The sequence below is a fragment of the Lampetra planeri genome, chromosome 64 (assembly GCF_965212315.1).
Source record: "Lampetra planeri chromosome 64, kcLamPlan1.2.h2, whole genome shotgun sequence".
In the NCBI taxonomy this organism is placed as follows: domain Eukaryota; kingdom Metazoa; phylum Chordata; class Hyperoartia; order Petromyzontiformes; family Petromyzontidae; genus Lampetra; species Lampetra planeri.
Window position 1 is genome coordinate 4,323,211 of NC_136170.1, and position 14,509 is coordinate 4,337,719.

Below are 14,509 nucleotides of genomic sequence, written 5' to 3' on the forward strand. Positions count from 1 at the left end.
TACCTTTTTCTCTCTCTCTGGGTTTTTTGTTTTCTCTCTCTGCCTGTGTATTTAGTGTACTTTTTTCTGTCTACACTCGTTTTTTGTCGTTCTTATGTTCTGCTCTGTCTGTGTGTCTCCGTTCCTCTTGTGTTTATGTTTTGTCTTTCTTTGGAATTTTCACACTTAAATTCTAACTTAGCAATCTTTGAAATACGTAATCGACCAGGCTATGCGTTAATTGTGTGTTGACCGACTTTCTGTTTATGTATTACATAACATTTCGATATTTTGCTAGGTTATTTAATTTAGTGTGTTCTTTCTCCCTCTCTCCTAATGTTCAAGCCTGCGTACTTTACTACGCGTTCTTCGTACTCATTGACATGTTAATTTTTTCTCTAACCCCTCCCTCTCTCTGCCTCCGCCCCCTCTGTCTATTTAAGGCAACGCCACAGAAACGATCTCCCTCTCTGTACCTGTGTAGTAATTACTCAGGAGGCTTGACGACGGGATCGGAGGCACACTTATTTATTAACACAACTTGTATACAGTTAGCGAGTATACACAGGACCTAAGGGGTAACGTCACCTTACTCGGCTAACAGGGAGACACAACATCTAAGCCCCGCTAACCTAAGCCCAAGTCCTCCACTAGGGAGCTAGGGGAGGCTACCTGTCCCAGCCCTGGTCAAGCTGGGATCCGACCCCCTGAGTTCCCAGACCTGCTCGTCAGTCTGGGCTCTCGGGGCCACGCCACCGGCTTGCCCTGGTCGGCCCTGATAAGGACAGCGAGCCAGGGGAGCTCCGGGGCCTATTCTAGCTGGTCTTCCGTCTTCGCTGGTTAAAGCTGATACCTCGACCTCGAGCCCTTCGGCTCACCCCCTCTTATAGTCCGCGGCCCCCCCGGGAGGGGCCCGTGGGGGATGCAGGTGCGGACGTCGGTGTGGCCACCTCCTATGTGTACGGCCCTAACCACGCCCCTTGTGTTTGTTTGCCATCCGCTCCCATACACAATTACACCTCTACATCACCCCCCCCTGTACAGCTCGCAGCCGTCCCCGGCTGCAACAAAATCAGAATAAAGGTGCATGCCTCCCCGAAACCGTGTGTGCCTCGCGTAAATTTAACAAGAACAATAACAGTCATAACAACAACAACAGGAAACAGGTAGAAGAAGAAAGAGAAAAAAATAACCCGGCGCACCCTCCCGAATAAATACCCCATTCCGCAAACCCAACATATATACACGCGCTCCGGATGCCCCTCCCCCACTGTCCGCAAGGGCCCCCCAACGGCCGACCTCACAATAGTCTGCGCGTTTTGGCGCGCGTTCTCGCGGCGGGCCCGTCACAAGGGCTCGACCCGGCACGCTCAGTGGTGGTTGGTGACGGTCCGGGTGCAAGAGAGTCTGGCGTCGCTGCCGAGTGACCCCCGACCCCTCCGGGAGGGGTTGGCGGGCGTGGACCCGTCACTCCTGTTGCACCTGGAGATGGAACAGTTGATGTCATGTTTGGCGAGAGCAGCGACGTCGGGGAGTCGGCGGACCCCTCACACGTTTGGCCATGCGTGTGTGTGTGTGAACCACGGGCCGGCGCAATGAACGGTTTCAACCTTGAGGGGTGCACGTACCACCGACGCCTCCCCCATTTGACGCGAACACATTGCGGCCGTAAGACCTGTACGACCTCCACTGGCCCCCGCCACGGCCGTACCAACTTTGACGAGGTTGCCAGTGGCACCTGGGGACAGTGCAACCATGCCCTGTCCCCTGGTTTCCATTTGAACACATGTACCCGCCCCAGCCGAAGCCTCTCGTTCGCCTTCTGGCGGAGTTCAGAATTTTGCACGGCCGCTTCCCGCGCCTCAGACAATTTGCTGATGTTAAATTTAACGTGTTCGGACAAGGTAGACTTCGCCTGAGGCGCCGAGAGCTTCAGCTGGGTCGTCACAGGGGGGTTAGCCTCGCGGCCATACATTAAAAAGAAAGGGGAAAATCCGGTGGCCGCATGGGGAGCCATCCTGTAGGCCTGCAACACACCGGCTATGCGAAGGTCCCAATCTGTCTGGGATTCGGACACCTGTTGGGACAGCATAGACGTGATGGTCCGATGCAGCCGTTCCACCATCCCGTCAGTTTGAGGGTGATACGGGGAGGTCCGAATTTTCTCCGTACCCAAGAGGTCGCACACCTCGCGGAGGAGTTTTCCCGAAAAATTCTTACCCTGGTCAGTAAGCAGCCGTTCCGGAGCACCTTTGTCGAGGACATAGCCCTGGACAAAGGCCTCCGCGATGGCTGCTGCCGACTGTTTGGCCAGGGGCCAGGCCATAGGCCATCTCGTGAAGTATTCGACCCCTGTCAATAAATACCTATTCCCCCTGGGTGTAGCGGGAAATGGCCCGAGTATGTCTAGCGCAACGAGCTCGTTAACCCGGGAAACCTTTATGGACTGCAGCGGAGGGTTGGACCCCCTAGCTGGTGGCTTTCGCTGCGCGCATTGCGTGCACGACCCCAGGAGATCCCCCACGTCCTTTGCCATGCCCGGCCAGAAGAAATCGAGCTGGAGCGTGGCAAAGGTCTTGTGAACCCCCAAGTGCAGAAGCCGCTCATGAACAGCCCATACCACCTTACCCCTCAATGCTGCAGGCACCACGAGCTGCTGGCGGCGGGTTTTTCCGTCCCAGTGCATTAAAAGACCCTGGAACAACCCCCACGAGTCAATGTTCGCCACCCCCTGCCCAACCCCCCCTGCGCGACGGCGCAGAGCGAGGAGGGAGGTGTCCTCCATTTGGAGGCGTCCCCATTCCGCGACCGACAACCCCAGCAACGAATCCCTCCCTTCTTGCTCGATAGGACCCGAAGCCGAAGGCGCATCGGCGGCGGCCACGAGGACCGAATCGGTGGTGACGTTCGGGGGCCTACAACGCCCCGAACCCAGGAGGCAAGCGCACTCCGAAGTGGGTGGCAACCGTGACAGGGCGTCAGCGTTCGTGTGGCGGACGCCCTTACGATATGTGGTGACAAAGTCGTAGTCCTGGAGAATCTCCAACCATCGAGACAACTGGCCCGATGGTTGTTGAACCCGCAGAGCGTACTGTAGGGCCGCATGATCTGTACGGACGGTGAAACGCCGACCGTACAGATATGGGCGGTACTGCTGAATGAAATAAACAATTGCCAATAATTCCCGACGGGTAACGCAGTACCGTTGTTCCGCTGGAGACAGTACCCGACTACCGTAAGCCACCACATGCTCTACGCCCCCAATGAGTTGGGACAGCACGCCCCCGATGCCCGTGTTACTTGCATCTGTATCGAGCAAGAAGGGTTGTGAGAAGTCGGGGTAATTCAACGGCGGAGCCCCCACCAGGGCATTCCGGAGGGCGTGAAAAGCAGCCTCCTCCTCCAGCCCCCAATGAAACCTGACTCCCTTGGACGTCAAGGCATGCAATGGTTTCGCGATCGTAGCGAAGTCAGCCACAAACCGTCGATAGTACGACGCGAACCCAATGAAACTCCTGACCTCTCCCACCGAGGTGGGAGTCGGCCAGGAGCTGACGCATTCCGTTTTGGCGGGATCAGTGGATATCCCCGAGCGCCCAACAATGTGACCCAAATACCGCACCGATTCGCGGAGCAAATGGCACTTCTGCGGTTTAAATTTTAAATTGGCAGCCCGCATTTTGAGAAAAACAGCACGCAGCCTCTGGAGGTGTTCCTCGAAGGATTTGCTAAAGACGATGACATCGTCCAAGTAAATTAAACACGAATCCCATTGCAAGCCTGCCAAGACCAGTTCCATTAACCGCTGAAAAGTTGCCGGCGCAGAATGTAAGCCCATCGGCAAGCGGTTAAATTGGAAGAGACCTTGCGGTGTCCGAAAAGCAGTTTTAGGTTTTGATTCGTCATCCAGAGGAAGCTGCCAGAATCCAGATAGTAAATCGAGGGTGGAAAAGAATCGCGCCCCCGCCAAGGCATCGAGCGACTCATCCATTCGAGGAAGCGGGTACGCATCTGCCACAGAAATTTTGTTCAATCGCCGAAAGTCGACACAAAACCGCAGTGAGCCGTCGTGTTTTTTCACCAAAACGATCGGTGCGCCCCACGGGCTGTTGGAAGGGGAAATGATATCGGCGGCTAGCATGTCATCAACAGCCGATTTGACATGATCCTTTTCGGCGGGACTGAGCCGAAAGGGATTTTGGCGGATTGGCGCGCTGTCACCCGTGTCAATATGGTGTCGCAGCAATTTAGTACAACCAATATCAAATTTGTGTTTACTAAAAACGTCGGCAAATTCTTTCAGGAAAACTCGCAGCTGCGCACGCTGCGTGTCGGACAGATCCACAGATCCCGCGCAAAGTGCATCCAGCCATCCGTCATCACAGTCCGAATGCGGTCGCGACGGAGGATCGGTGGTTACCTGACCCACGAGTGGTTCCTCATAGGGCGCCGGCGTTGCGTGTGCAAGCACGGTCCCTTGAGGAACCACGGCCGTTCGCGATCCTACATTAAGGACTGCAATGAAGGGGTCCCCATCCCCTTTCACCATGGTCTGAGCCGCTAGCAAATCGGGTCCATTGACCCCGGCTCGAGATGGTCCCAACAAGACCCCCCGATCCGCAACCCCTTCAGCAAACGGCCGACGCAACCTAAGAGGGACGAGCATCTGAGCCCCCGGGGGTACGCGCACAGTTTTTGTCACGAGCGCCTGCACGGTGGCAAACGCCCGACGCTCCGTGGTGGGGGAAGACAAAAATGTAACACGTCGGCCCGATGGGAGCTCGATGCACCCCTGGTCAATCAAGATACGGATGGGCATTTTGGCCAAGAAATCCGTCCCCAACAGGCACGGAACCGCGAGTGAGGAGGAAACCAAAACAGGCCCGGATAATTTAATGTCTCCAATGCAAATTTTGGCGCGGATTTGCCCAATAATGCCCAGCGAGCCCCCGTTAGCAGCATAGCATGGCACGTCAACAGGGAGCAAGGGACGACTTTGAACGGGAAGGATGTTATAAATCAAATCAGATATAATGGTCGCCGATGCCCCTGTGTCAATTAAAATCCGCACCTCTACCCCATCAATATGACCGACCACAACCGATGATCCCGCCGACGCAGCAACGACACGATGGGCGAGCTCCGACCACTGACCCGGTTGGAGCGCTCGCCGCATTTCAGAACAATCGTGCGCGATGGGCGGCGATTTTCGAACCCTGTTCAGTTGAGCGCGTGAGTGCGTGTCGGATGTGTGCATGGGCCAAACGTGTGAGGTGCCACGACTCGCCGTATTTCTCTGCTGGAGCTTGGGTGGAGACGGCGTGGCGTCCTGACGAGGTGTCGCTCCACGCTGACGGGGAGCCCGGCATCCTGACGCAACGTGGCCTTGCAGGCCACAGTTGTAGCAGCGTGTGAGCGCCCCAGATGGCCTGGGCTGCTCCTGGCGGCTCGGTCCATTCCGAGCCTGCGGTGCCGCCGATCTCCATTCCCCCCGCCGCTCCACCCCGCAGACCTCCTCTGATGGGAGGGCGGTGGCCGCCATGGCATGGCCGGCCACCCCCTTGGCAGCCTTGCGACGCAGGGACCGCAAGCCCCCGTGGATGTGGCGCGCGACCAGCAGGGACGACATCTCTCCGTCGTCTTGAGCCAAGACGGCGATGTCCAGCTCATCGGCGAGTAGCAGCAGCTTTTCAGCCACCATGGCGTCCACTCCCTCCTCGTCCATCCGCGGGAAAGCTGCCTTTGCCAGGGCCAGGAGAGCCGTTCGGAAGGCCAGGGGCGATTCGTTGGCGCCCCGATGCCGATCGTGGAACAGCTGCCTGCAGTCCGAAGGCGGCCCATAGACGGCTGACAGCAGCTGCAGCGCCAGGTGCAGCGTGGCGCGCTTTTCCTTAGGCGCCGAGGTGAGGGTAGCCAGGGCGTCGTCGTCCAGCATCGCCGGCAGCGCGCATAGTGCCTCGGCGTCCGTCCAGTTCGCCATCTCTTGATGAGCGATGAACCGCCTTTTGAAGCCGCCCCAATCTCCATCCGCTCCCACGAACTCCTTGAGAGGCGGCAGTCGCTGTTGTAAGGCGACGTCCGTGGCTGCGGATCTCGCTCCCTCGTTCCCAGCCGACGTTACAGTGTGGGCGGGCTGTGAGCATGGCATCGCCGGTCGCTCCGTTGTTGACGCGCTGGCCGGCGTTGATGATATCACGGCTCGTGCTTGGCCCTCAGCAGTCACCTGACGCAGGCCGGCCCCGCCCTCTGCTCGCACTGTAGTGATGGCGGGAAATTTAACCGCGAGCCGCGTCGGGGTGGCGGGAAATGCCGGCGTGCGTCGGCTGCTGCCGTCTTCCCGCGCAGCCCCTCCAGCTCCCAGCCGCGTGATCTCCTCCAACACGGCGGCCGCGGCGTAGAGCAGCTCCGCCAGGCGGGAGTGAGCCAGCCGAAGTCCCTCGGCCGACGCATCCCCCCCCTCCTGTCGTAGCGGCGCGGGTGTACTCGGCCCCGGCTGCTCCGATCCGACCTCGGCCATCTCTGGTGGTGATTCGGCCGCGGTGTCCTCCCTCTCCGACTCCCTGGTACGTGTCGTCCCTCGTGTGTCCATCTTTGGACGTTTTACTTCTGACACCAGATGTAGTAATTACTCAGGAGGCTTGACGACGGGATCGGAGGCACACTTATTTATTAACACAACTTGTATACAGTTAGCGAGTATACACAGGACCTAAGGGGTAACGTCCCCTTACTCGGCTAACAGGGAGACACAACATCTAAGCCCCGCTAACCTAAGCCCAAGTCCTCCACTAGGGAGCTAGGGGAGGCTACCTGTCCCAGCCCTGGTCAAGCTGGGATCCGACCCCCTGAGTTCCCAGACCTGCTCGTCAGTCTGGGCTCTCGGGGCTACGCCACCGGCTTGCCCTGGTCGGCCCTGATAAGAACAGCGAGCCAGGGGAGCTCCGGGGTCTATTCTAGCTGGTCTTCCGTCTTCGCTGGTTAAAGCTGATACCTCGACCTCGAGCCCTCCGGCTCACCCCCTCTTATAGTCCGCGGCCCCCCCGGGAGGGGCCCGTGGGGGATGCAGGTGCGGACGTCGGTGTGGCCACCTCCTATGTGTACGGCCCTAACCACGCCCCTTGTGTTTGTTTGCCATCCGCTCCCATACACAATTACACCTCTACACCTGTGTTACTCTCTCTATGTATCTTGGTGATATCTGTCTGCTTATATGTCTGTCTATAGTTTCTGGTTAGATTTTTTGTTGCCATTTCATTTATACCTGATGATGATTGCTTGTGTTGTAATCGAAACGTCGTATGCTATTATTTAATTTATTATTTTATCTTTATACGTGACTTTACCGAAAGAACCAAAGAATAATTCCTGCAGTCACGAAAGCTCCAAAATTAAGATTGTGTATGAGTTGCGTGTGTGTGTGTGTATGGGTTGCGTGTGTGTGTGTGTGTCAGGGTCGCGTGTGTGTGTGTATGGGTTGTGTGTGTGTCAGGGTTGCGTGTGTGTGTGTATGGGTTGCGTGTGTGTGTGTCAGGGTCGCGTGTGTGTGCGTGTATGGGTTGCGTGTGTGTCAGCTTTTGTTCGGCCAGATCGAGGGGGCTAAACGGGCGCGGCACGGGCTAGAGAAGAGATGGAGTGATGTGGTACAGGAGGACGTGGAGCTGAGTGGACTTGCCGATGACTGGTACCAGCGGTGTCAAGATCGGCCTCAGTGGAGGAGGCTCGTGAAGGACGCTACTGGGCAGTTGGAGGCAGTCGCCCTCCAACAACAACGGAGGGCGGGGGAGCGACGCTCACAACAACGAGCGGAGCGCCGGGTGGCTAAAGCACAGCAAATTGGTACAGTAGGGGGCACAGGTGATGCATCAGCCAGTCATCTCGGCCATCTCAGTCAGTCAACCCGTGGCACCTGGGTCTGCCCCATGACCTCCTGTCAGCGGGCGTTCGACACTTCACGTGGCCTCAAGGTGCACTTGGCCTGGCACAAGCGTCGTGGTGACGTCACCGCCACTTAGTGGCGAATGGCGGTTGTTGTTGTTGTTGGGTTGCGTGTGTGTGTGTATGGGTTGCGTGTGTGTGTGTGTGTATGGGTTGCGTGTGTGTGTGTGTGTTTATGGGTTGTGTGTGTGTGTGTGTCAGGGTCGCGCCCTCACATGCCCACGTCACAGATGATGTCGCTCGTAGCCGGCGCCACCAGCAGCTGCCCCAGGGCCTCCCACGAGTGCAGCAGCGTGTCACCCTCCAGGAAGTGATCCGCACAGCCGTAGCCACTACAGACAACACACACAGCCGTAGTCACTACAGACAGCACACACAGCCGTAGCCACTACAGACAACACACAGCCATAGTCACTAGAGACAACACGCACAGCCGTAGTCACTACAGACAACACACACAGCCATAGTCACTACAGACAACACGCACAGCCGTAGTCACTACAGACAACACACACAGCCATAGTAACTACAGACAACACGCACAGCCGTAGTCACTACAGACAACACACACAACCATAGCCACTACAGACAACACACACAGCCATAGTCACTACAGACAACACGCACAGCCGTAGTCACTACAGACAACACGCACAGCCGTAGTCACTACAGACAACACACACAGCCGTAGCCACTACAGACAACACACACAGCCGTAGCCACTACAGACAACACACACAGCCGTAGTCACTACAGACAACACACACAGCCATAGTCACTACAGACAACACACACAGCCGTAGTCACTACAGACAGCACACACAGCCATAGCCACTACAGACAACACACACAGCTGTAGTCACTTCAGACAACACACACAGCCGTAGTCACTACAGACAACACACACAGCCGTAGTCACTACAGACAACACACACAGCCATAGTCACTACAGACAACACACACAGCTGTAGTCACTACAGACAACACACACAGCCGTAGTCACTACAGACAACACACACAGCCGTAGCCACTACAGACAACACACACAGCTGTAGTCACTACAGACAACACACACAGCCGTAGTCACTACAGACAACACACACAGCCGTAGTCACTACATACAACACACACAGCCATAGTCACTACAGACAGCACACACAGCCGTAGCCACTACAGACAGCACACACAGCCGTAGTCACTACAGACAACACACGCAGCCGTAGCCACTACAGACAGCACAAACAGCCATAGTCACTACAGACAGCACACACAGCCGTAGTTACTACAGACAACACACACAGCCGTAGCCACTACAGACAACACACACAGCCATAGTCACTACAGACAACAGCCACAGCCGTAGCCACTACAGACAACACACACAGCCATAGTCACTACAGACAACACACACAGCCATAGCCACTACAGACAACACAGACAGCCGTAGTCACTACAGACAAAACACACAGCCATAGTCACTACAGACAGCACACACAGCCGTAGCCACTACAGACAACACACACAGCCGTAGCCACTACAGACAACACACACAGCTGTAGACACTACAGACAAAACACACATCCATAGCCACTACAGACAACACACACAGCCATAGTCACTACAGACAACACACACAGCCATAGTCACTACAGACAACACACACAGCCATAGCCACTACAGACAACACACACAGCCATAGTCACTACAGACAACACACACAGCCGTAGTCACTACAGACAACACACACAGCCATAGTCACTACAGACAACACACACAGCCGTAGTCACTACAGACAACACACACAGCCATAGTCACTACAGACAACACACACAGCCGTAGTCACTACAGACAACACACACAGCCGTAGCCACTACAGACAACACACACAGCCATAGTCACTACAGACAACACACACAGCCGTAGTCACTACCACACTCACAGTGGAACTGCTATCGGCCAAAACCACATCCCCAACAACGCTGAGGAATACCCTGCCCAGTGAACTCAATCAGGATCATGCAACAGCAGCAGCAGCAGCAGCAGCAGCGACAACATCGCTTCCCCAACCCACTGCGTAAAACTTTGCAGGACCCTCGTCAAAATTAGTCTTGAGACTCAGCGAGGCTTTGGGGTGCAACGGTGGCCAGAAGATGTTAACTACCTCGCCTGGTATGCAGGACGTCGTGGTTCGATCCCGACCCTGCCACCTGCTGTATATTTGGAGTTTTGCGTGTTTCTCTCTCTCCCAGTGGTCGCGTGGGGGTTTTTTTAGGTCCACCAATTTTTCCCTCCACATTCAGAATCAACGTCAGGCATTCAGAGTATGTGGCTCATATAAATTGCCACGTGACAAGCCACTTAGTTGGACTATCATTTGTGATAGTCAGGTCACTTCTGAAAAAGAGCAACATAAGTTATTGAACCGTACCTGGTAAGATTAAAAAAATTGTTGAGTTTATAGTTGAGCTTAACTGGGTTAAAGCAGTGGAATCATGCTGATAATTACCAGATTTCCAACTCTGATCCCAGACGATAGCGAGCTCCCTTGGCCTTGGCAGCCTCAATGCCTGACACAGCACACAGACAGACACAGATATCGAGCACAACACAAAGATCCCCCATTTGTTTGTAACAGACTGTGGGGGAAAGTGCTGTTAGCGAGTAGCCCCTATGAAGGCCGGCACGGCACACGAGGGGGTGCATGGCCAGCACCACGCCCGGCCGACTTTGTCTCCCCAGTGGCGATGTTAACACACCGCACTAGGTACTAATTTTAGGCTGAGTCGACCTAGGAGAGGCCCAGGACCAGTTCAGATAATTGTCACTGGTTTTGGTGGCCATGAACCGGAAATCAAACTCGGGTATCCTGGTTCGTAGTGCACGAACCGCTGCACTACCGATCCCCATCACAAAAACAAAGAAAAACAAACATCCATAATGCAGGTTTCTTGGGTTCGATAAATTTGTGGATAAATCCTATTTAATTCCTGTTTCGTTCCAGGAGGATTTGTCCACAAATCTGTCTGTCGCCTGATGGAGCTGGTTGTAATTACTGGTTAACATCGTACTCAGATTGTAATTGTTGTGCCTTTGCTCTCCAACACACCGGTGTGCTGTACTAGTGAAGTACCGTTGATGACTCTTGGACACCGTTGGTGAGGCACACGTATTTATTCCGTACAAGTAGTCACAACTGTGGACATACAATACTAGAGGGGGTATCGGCCCCCTCACCCGGCTAGCTGGAAATACACTGCTAGCTATCTCTGACCTACCTCCTAGTCCTCCACTAACGGGCTAGGGGAGGCTGTCTGGCCCGACACTGGTAAGTCGGGCTACGGTACCCGGAGTCCCAGAGCACTAGCTCTGGTTCTCGGGACCACGCCGCTGGCTCGGTCCTGCGCGGCCCTGACAAGGGCGGCGTCCCAGGGGAGTCCAGGGCTCTAGCTAGACGATCTTCGGTCTTCACTGGTTTAGCTTTAACATTCTGCCCCGAGCCCTCTGACACATCCCCCTTTATACTCCACCCCCGCTGAGGGGTGGGGCCCCGGGCTGCCTGGTGCGGACGTCGTTGAGAGCACCTCCCCCGTGCACTCACGTAGCCCCGCCCACTGTGTTTGTTTCCCATAAGCTGCCATGCATAACGGCTCTCTCTCTAACACCCCTACATCACCCCCCCCCCCCCCGCATAGCTTGCAGCCGTCCCGGCTGCCAACATACAAAAAAAACGACAATAAAAGCGCATTTACCCCCTGACCGCGCGTGTGCCTCACTATTTTTCAACATAACGCGAAGAGAACAACAACAAGAACCAGAAAACCCCGAAGGGAAAACAACCCGACGCACCCCCCCCGAATAAATACGAATTCCGTAAAAGCAACGTATATACAAATCGCAAGGAACCCCCAACACACACACAACACAACACAATGTGCCAGGAGCACACCACCGACGCAGCGCACAGTAACCATACACGTGAAAATAAAAAATAAAAATAATTTCTTCTTTTTGAGCATCACAAGAGTCTGCGCATTCTTGCGCGCGTCCTTGCCGCAGGCCCGTCACACGGGGCAACCCCGGATGGCGGACCATCCGGTGGCAGCTGTCCATTTCGAAGTGAGTCTGCGCTTGATGTCGCGAGACCCTCGGCATCCCCCGTAGGGGTTGTTGGGCGGGAGCCCGTCATTCCTGGTGCACCTGGGGGCGGGACAGCCGGCAACACGTCAGGCGAGAGCAGCAGAGACGGACCCATTGAGTCGGCCGACCCCCCACGTTTGGCCACGCGTGTGTGGAGTGGGGCCTCGCACCGCAACGAAGGGTTTCAGTCTAGAGGGGTGCACAAACCACCGGCGCTTCCCCCATTTGATGCGAACGCACTGAGGCCGCAAAACCTCGACCACCTCGACGGGGCCCCGCCACGGCCGCACCAGTTTTGAGGAGGTCGCGAGTGGTACCTGGGGACAGTGCAGCCATGCCCTGTCCCCCGGCTTCCACTGTAGCACGTGCGCGCGACCCAGTCTGAGGCGCTCATTCGCTTTCTGACGCCTGTCGGAATTTAGCATGGCAGCATCCCGTGCCTCAGTCAATTTCGCAAGGTTAAATTTAACATGGTCGGCCAATTTAGTTTTTCCCAGCGGCGCGGGGATCTGCAGCTGTGCCCGAACAGGTGGGTCAGGTTCGCGGCCATACATGAGGAAGAAGGGTGAAAATCCCGTCGCAGCATGGGGGGCCAATCTGTATGCTGCCAGGACAACTCTAATTTGCAAGTCCCAATCGGTCTGTGAGTCCGAAACCTGCTGCGACAACATAGACGTGATGGTTCGATGCAGACGCTCGACCATCCCGTCAGTTTGCGGGTGATAGGGAGAGGTACAAATTTTTTTCGTTCCCAGGAGCTCACAGACCTGTTGGAGGAGTTTGCCGGAAAAAAATTTTCCCTGGTCGGTCAGCAGCCGCTCCGGAGCACCTTTGTCCATGACGTAACCTTGGACAAAGGCCTCCACGATGGCTGCTGCCGACTGGTTGGCCAGGGGCCAGGCCATAGGCCAGCGCGTAAAGTATTCCACCCCGGTCAACAAATATCTATTGCCCCTAGGGGTGGCGGGAAATGGCCCCAGAATATCCAGCGCGACAAGTTCGTTCACTCTGGAGACTCTGATAGACTGCAAAGGCGGGTTTGACTCCCGTGTTGGTGGTTTTCGCTGCGCACACCGAGGGCATGATGCCAACAGATCTGCGACATCCCTCGTCATGCCTGGCCAAAAAAAATCAAGCTGGAGCAAGGCGAGGGTCTTTTGGGTACCCAGGTGGAGGAGGCGCTCATGAGCAGCCCACACCACCCTACCCCGTAACCCAGAAGGGACCACCAGCCGGTGTCGATGGGATTTCCCATCCCAATGCATCAGCAACCCCGCGTGCATTTCCAATGCGTCGGCATCACCCGTCCCCCGCCCCGCCTCCCCGGCGCGACGACGCGACGCGAGGAGGGAGGTATCCTCCATCTGGAGGCGCCCCCATTCATTAACAGGCAAACCCAGCAGGGAATCTTTTCCCTGTTGTGCGATAGAATTTGGAAGCAATGTTTCATCGTCGGCGGCGGCCGCCAGGACCGGAACTGGCATGTCCCCTGCTGGCTTGCAACGTCCCGACCCCAGGAGGCATGCACATTCGGAGATGGTTGGCATGCACGACAGAGCGTCCGCGTTGGTGTGGCGAACGCCCTTACGGTAGGTGGTTTCGAAATCAAAATCCTGGAGGATCTCCAACCATCGGGACAATTGTCCCGATGGCTGTTGAACTCGCAGGGCGTACTGCAGTGCCGCATGATCTGTGCGGACGGTGAAATGCCGACCGTACAGATATGGGCGATACTGTTGGATGAAATAGACAATTGCCAACAGTTCCCTACGGGTGACACAATATCTTTGCTCCGCTGGAGACAACACCCGACTGCCGTACGCAACCACCCGTTCCACGCCGTCAACCACCTGGGAAAGCACGCCCCCAATACCCGTGTTGCTCGCATCGGTGTCGAGCAAAAATGGTTCCGAAAAATCGGGGTAAATCAAGGGAGGAGCTTTTACCAGGGCGTCCCGAAGGGAGCAGAAAGCAGCCTCCTCCTCCTGACCCCAGTGGAACCGAACCCCTTTTGATGTTAAAGCGTGTAGGGGTTTGGCAATCGTCGCAAAATCAGCGACGAACCGTCGGTAATACGACGCGAAGCCAATGAAACTCCTGACCTCTCCCACCGAGGTGGGAGTCGGCCAGAAGCTGACACACTGCGTTTTGGCGGGATCAGTAGCAATACCTGAGCGCCCCACGATGTGCCCCAAATAACGCACCGAATCGCGTAACAAATGACATTTTTGGGGTTTGAATTTCAAATTAGCAGCCCGCATCTTTAGGAAAACCGCCCGCAACCTCTGGAGATGTTCGTCAAAAGTTTTACTAAAGACGATAACGTCATCCAAATAAATCAGGCACGACTCCCATTGCAATCCAGCCAAAACCAATTCCATCAAACGCTGGAAAGTTGCCGGCGCTGAGTGTAAGCCCATCGGCAACCGGTTGAATTGGAACAGGCCGTGCGGTGTAC

At 55.7% G+C, this 14,509-nt stretch overlaps 1 protein-coding gene across 4 annotated transcripts in view; it reads right to left on the bottom strand.

Annotated features, from left to right (window-relative positions):
- NADSYN1 (NAD synthetase 1) overlaps window positions 1-14,509 on the bottom strand; it is a 138,673-nt gene that overhangs the window by 99,684 nt on the left and 24,480 nt on the right. For all 4 annotated transcript variants that reach the window (XR_013588857.1, XM_078619690.1, XM_078619689.1 and 1 more), the window contains exons 2-3: window positions 10,421-10,481; window positions 8,130-8,246 (exon numbers count right to left, since the gene is read on the bottom strand). Coding sequence is in view for 3 of the 4 variants with exons in the window: in XM_078619690.1 (XP_078475816.1) it covers window positions 8,130-8,246; window positions 10,421-10,481 (178 nt within the window). In the remaining variant the exon portion in view is untranslated. The remainder of the gene's footprint in view (window positions 1-8,129; window positions 8,247-10,420; window positions 10,482-14,509) is intronic.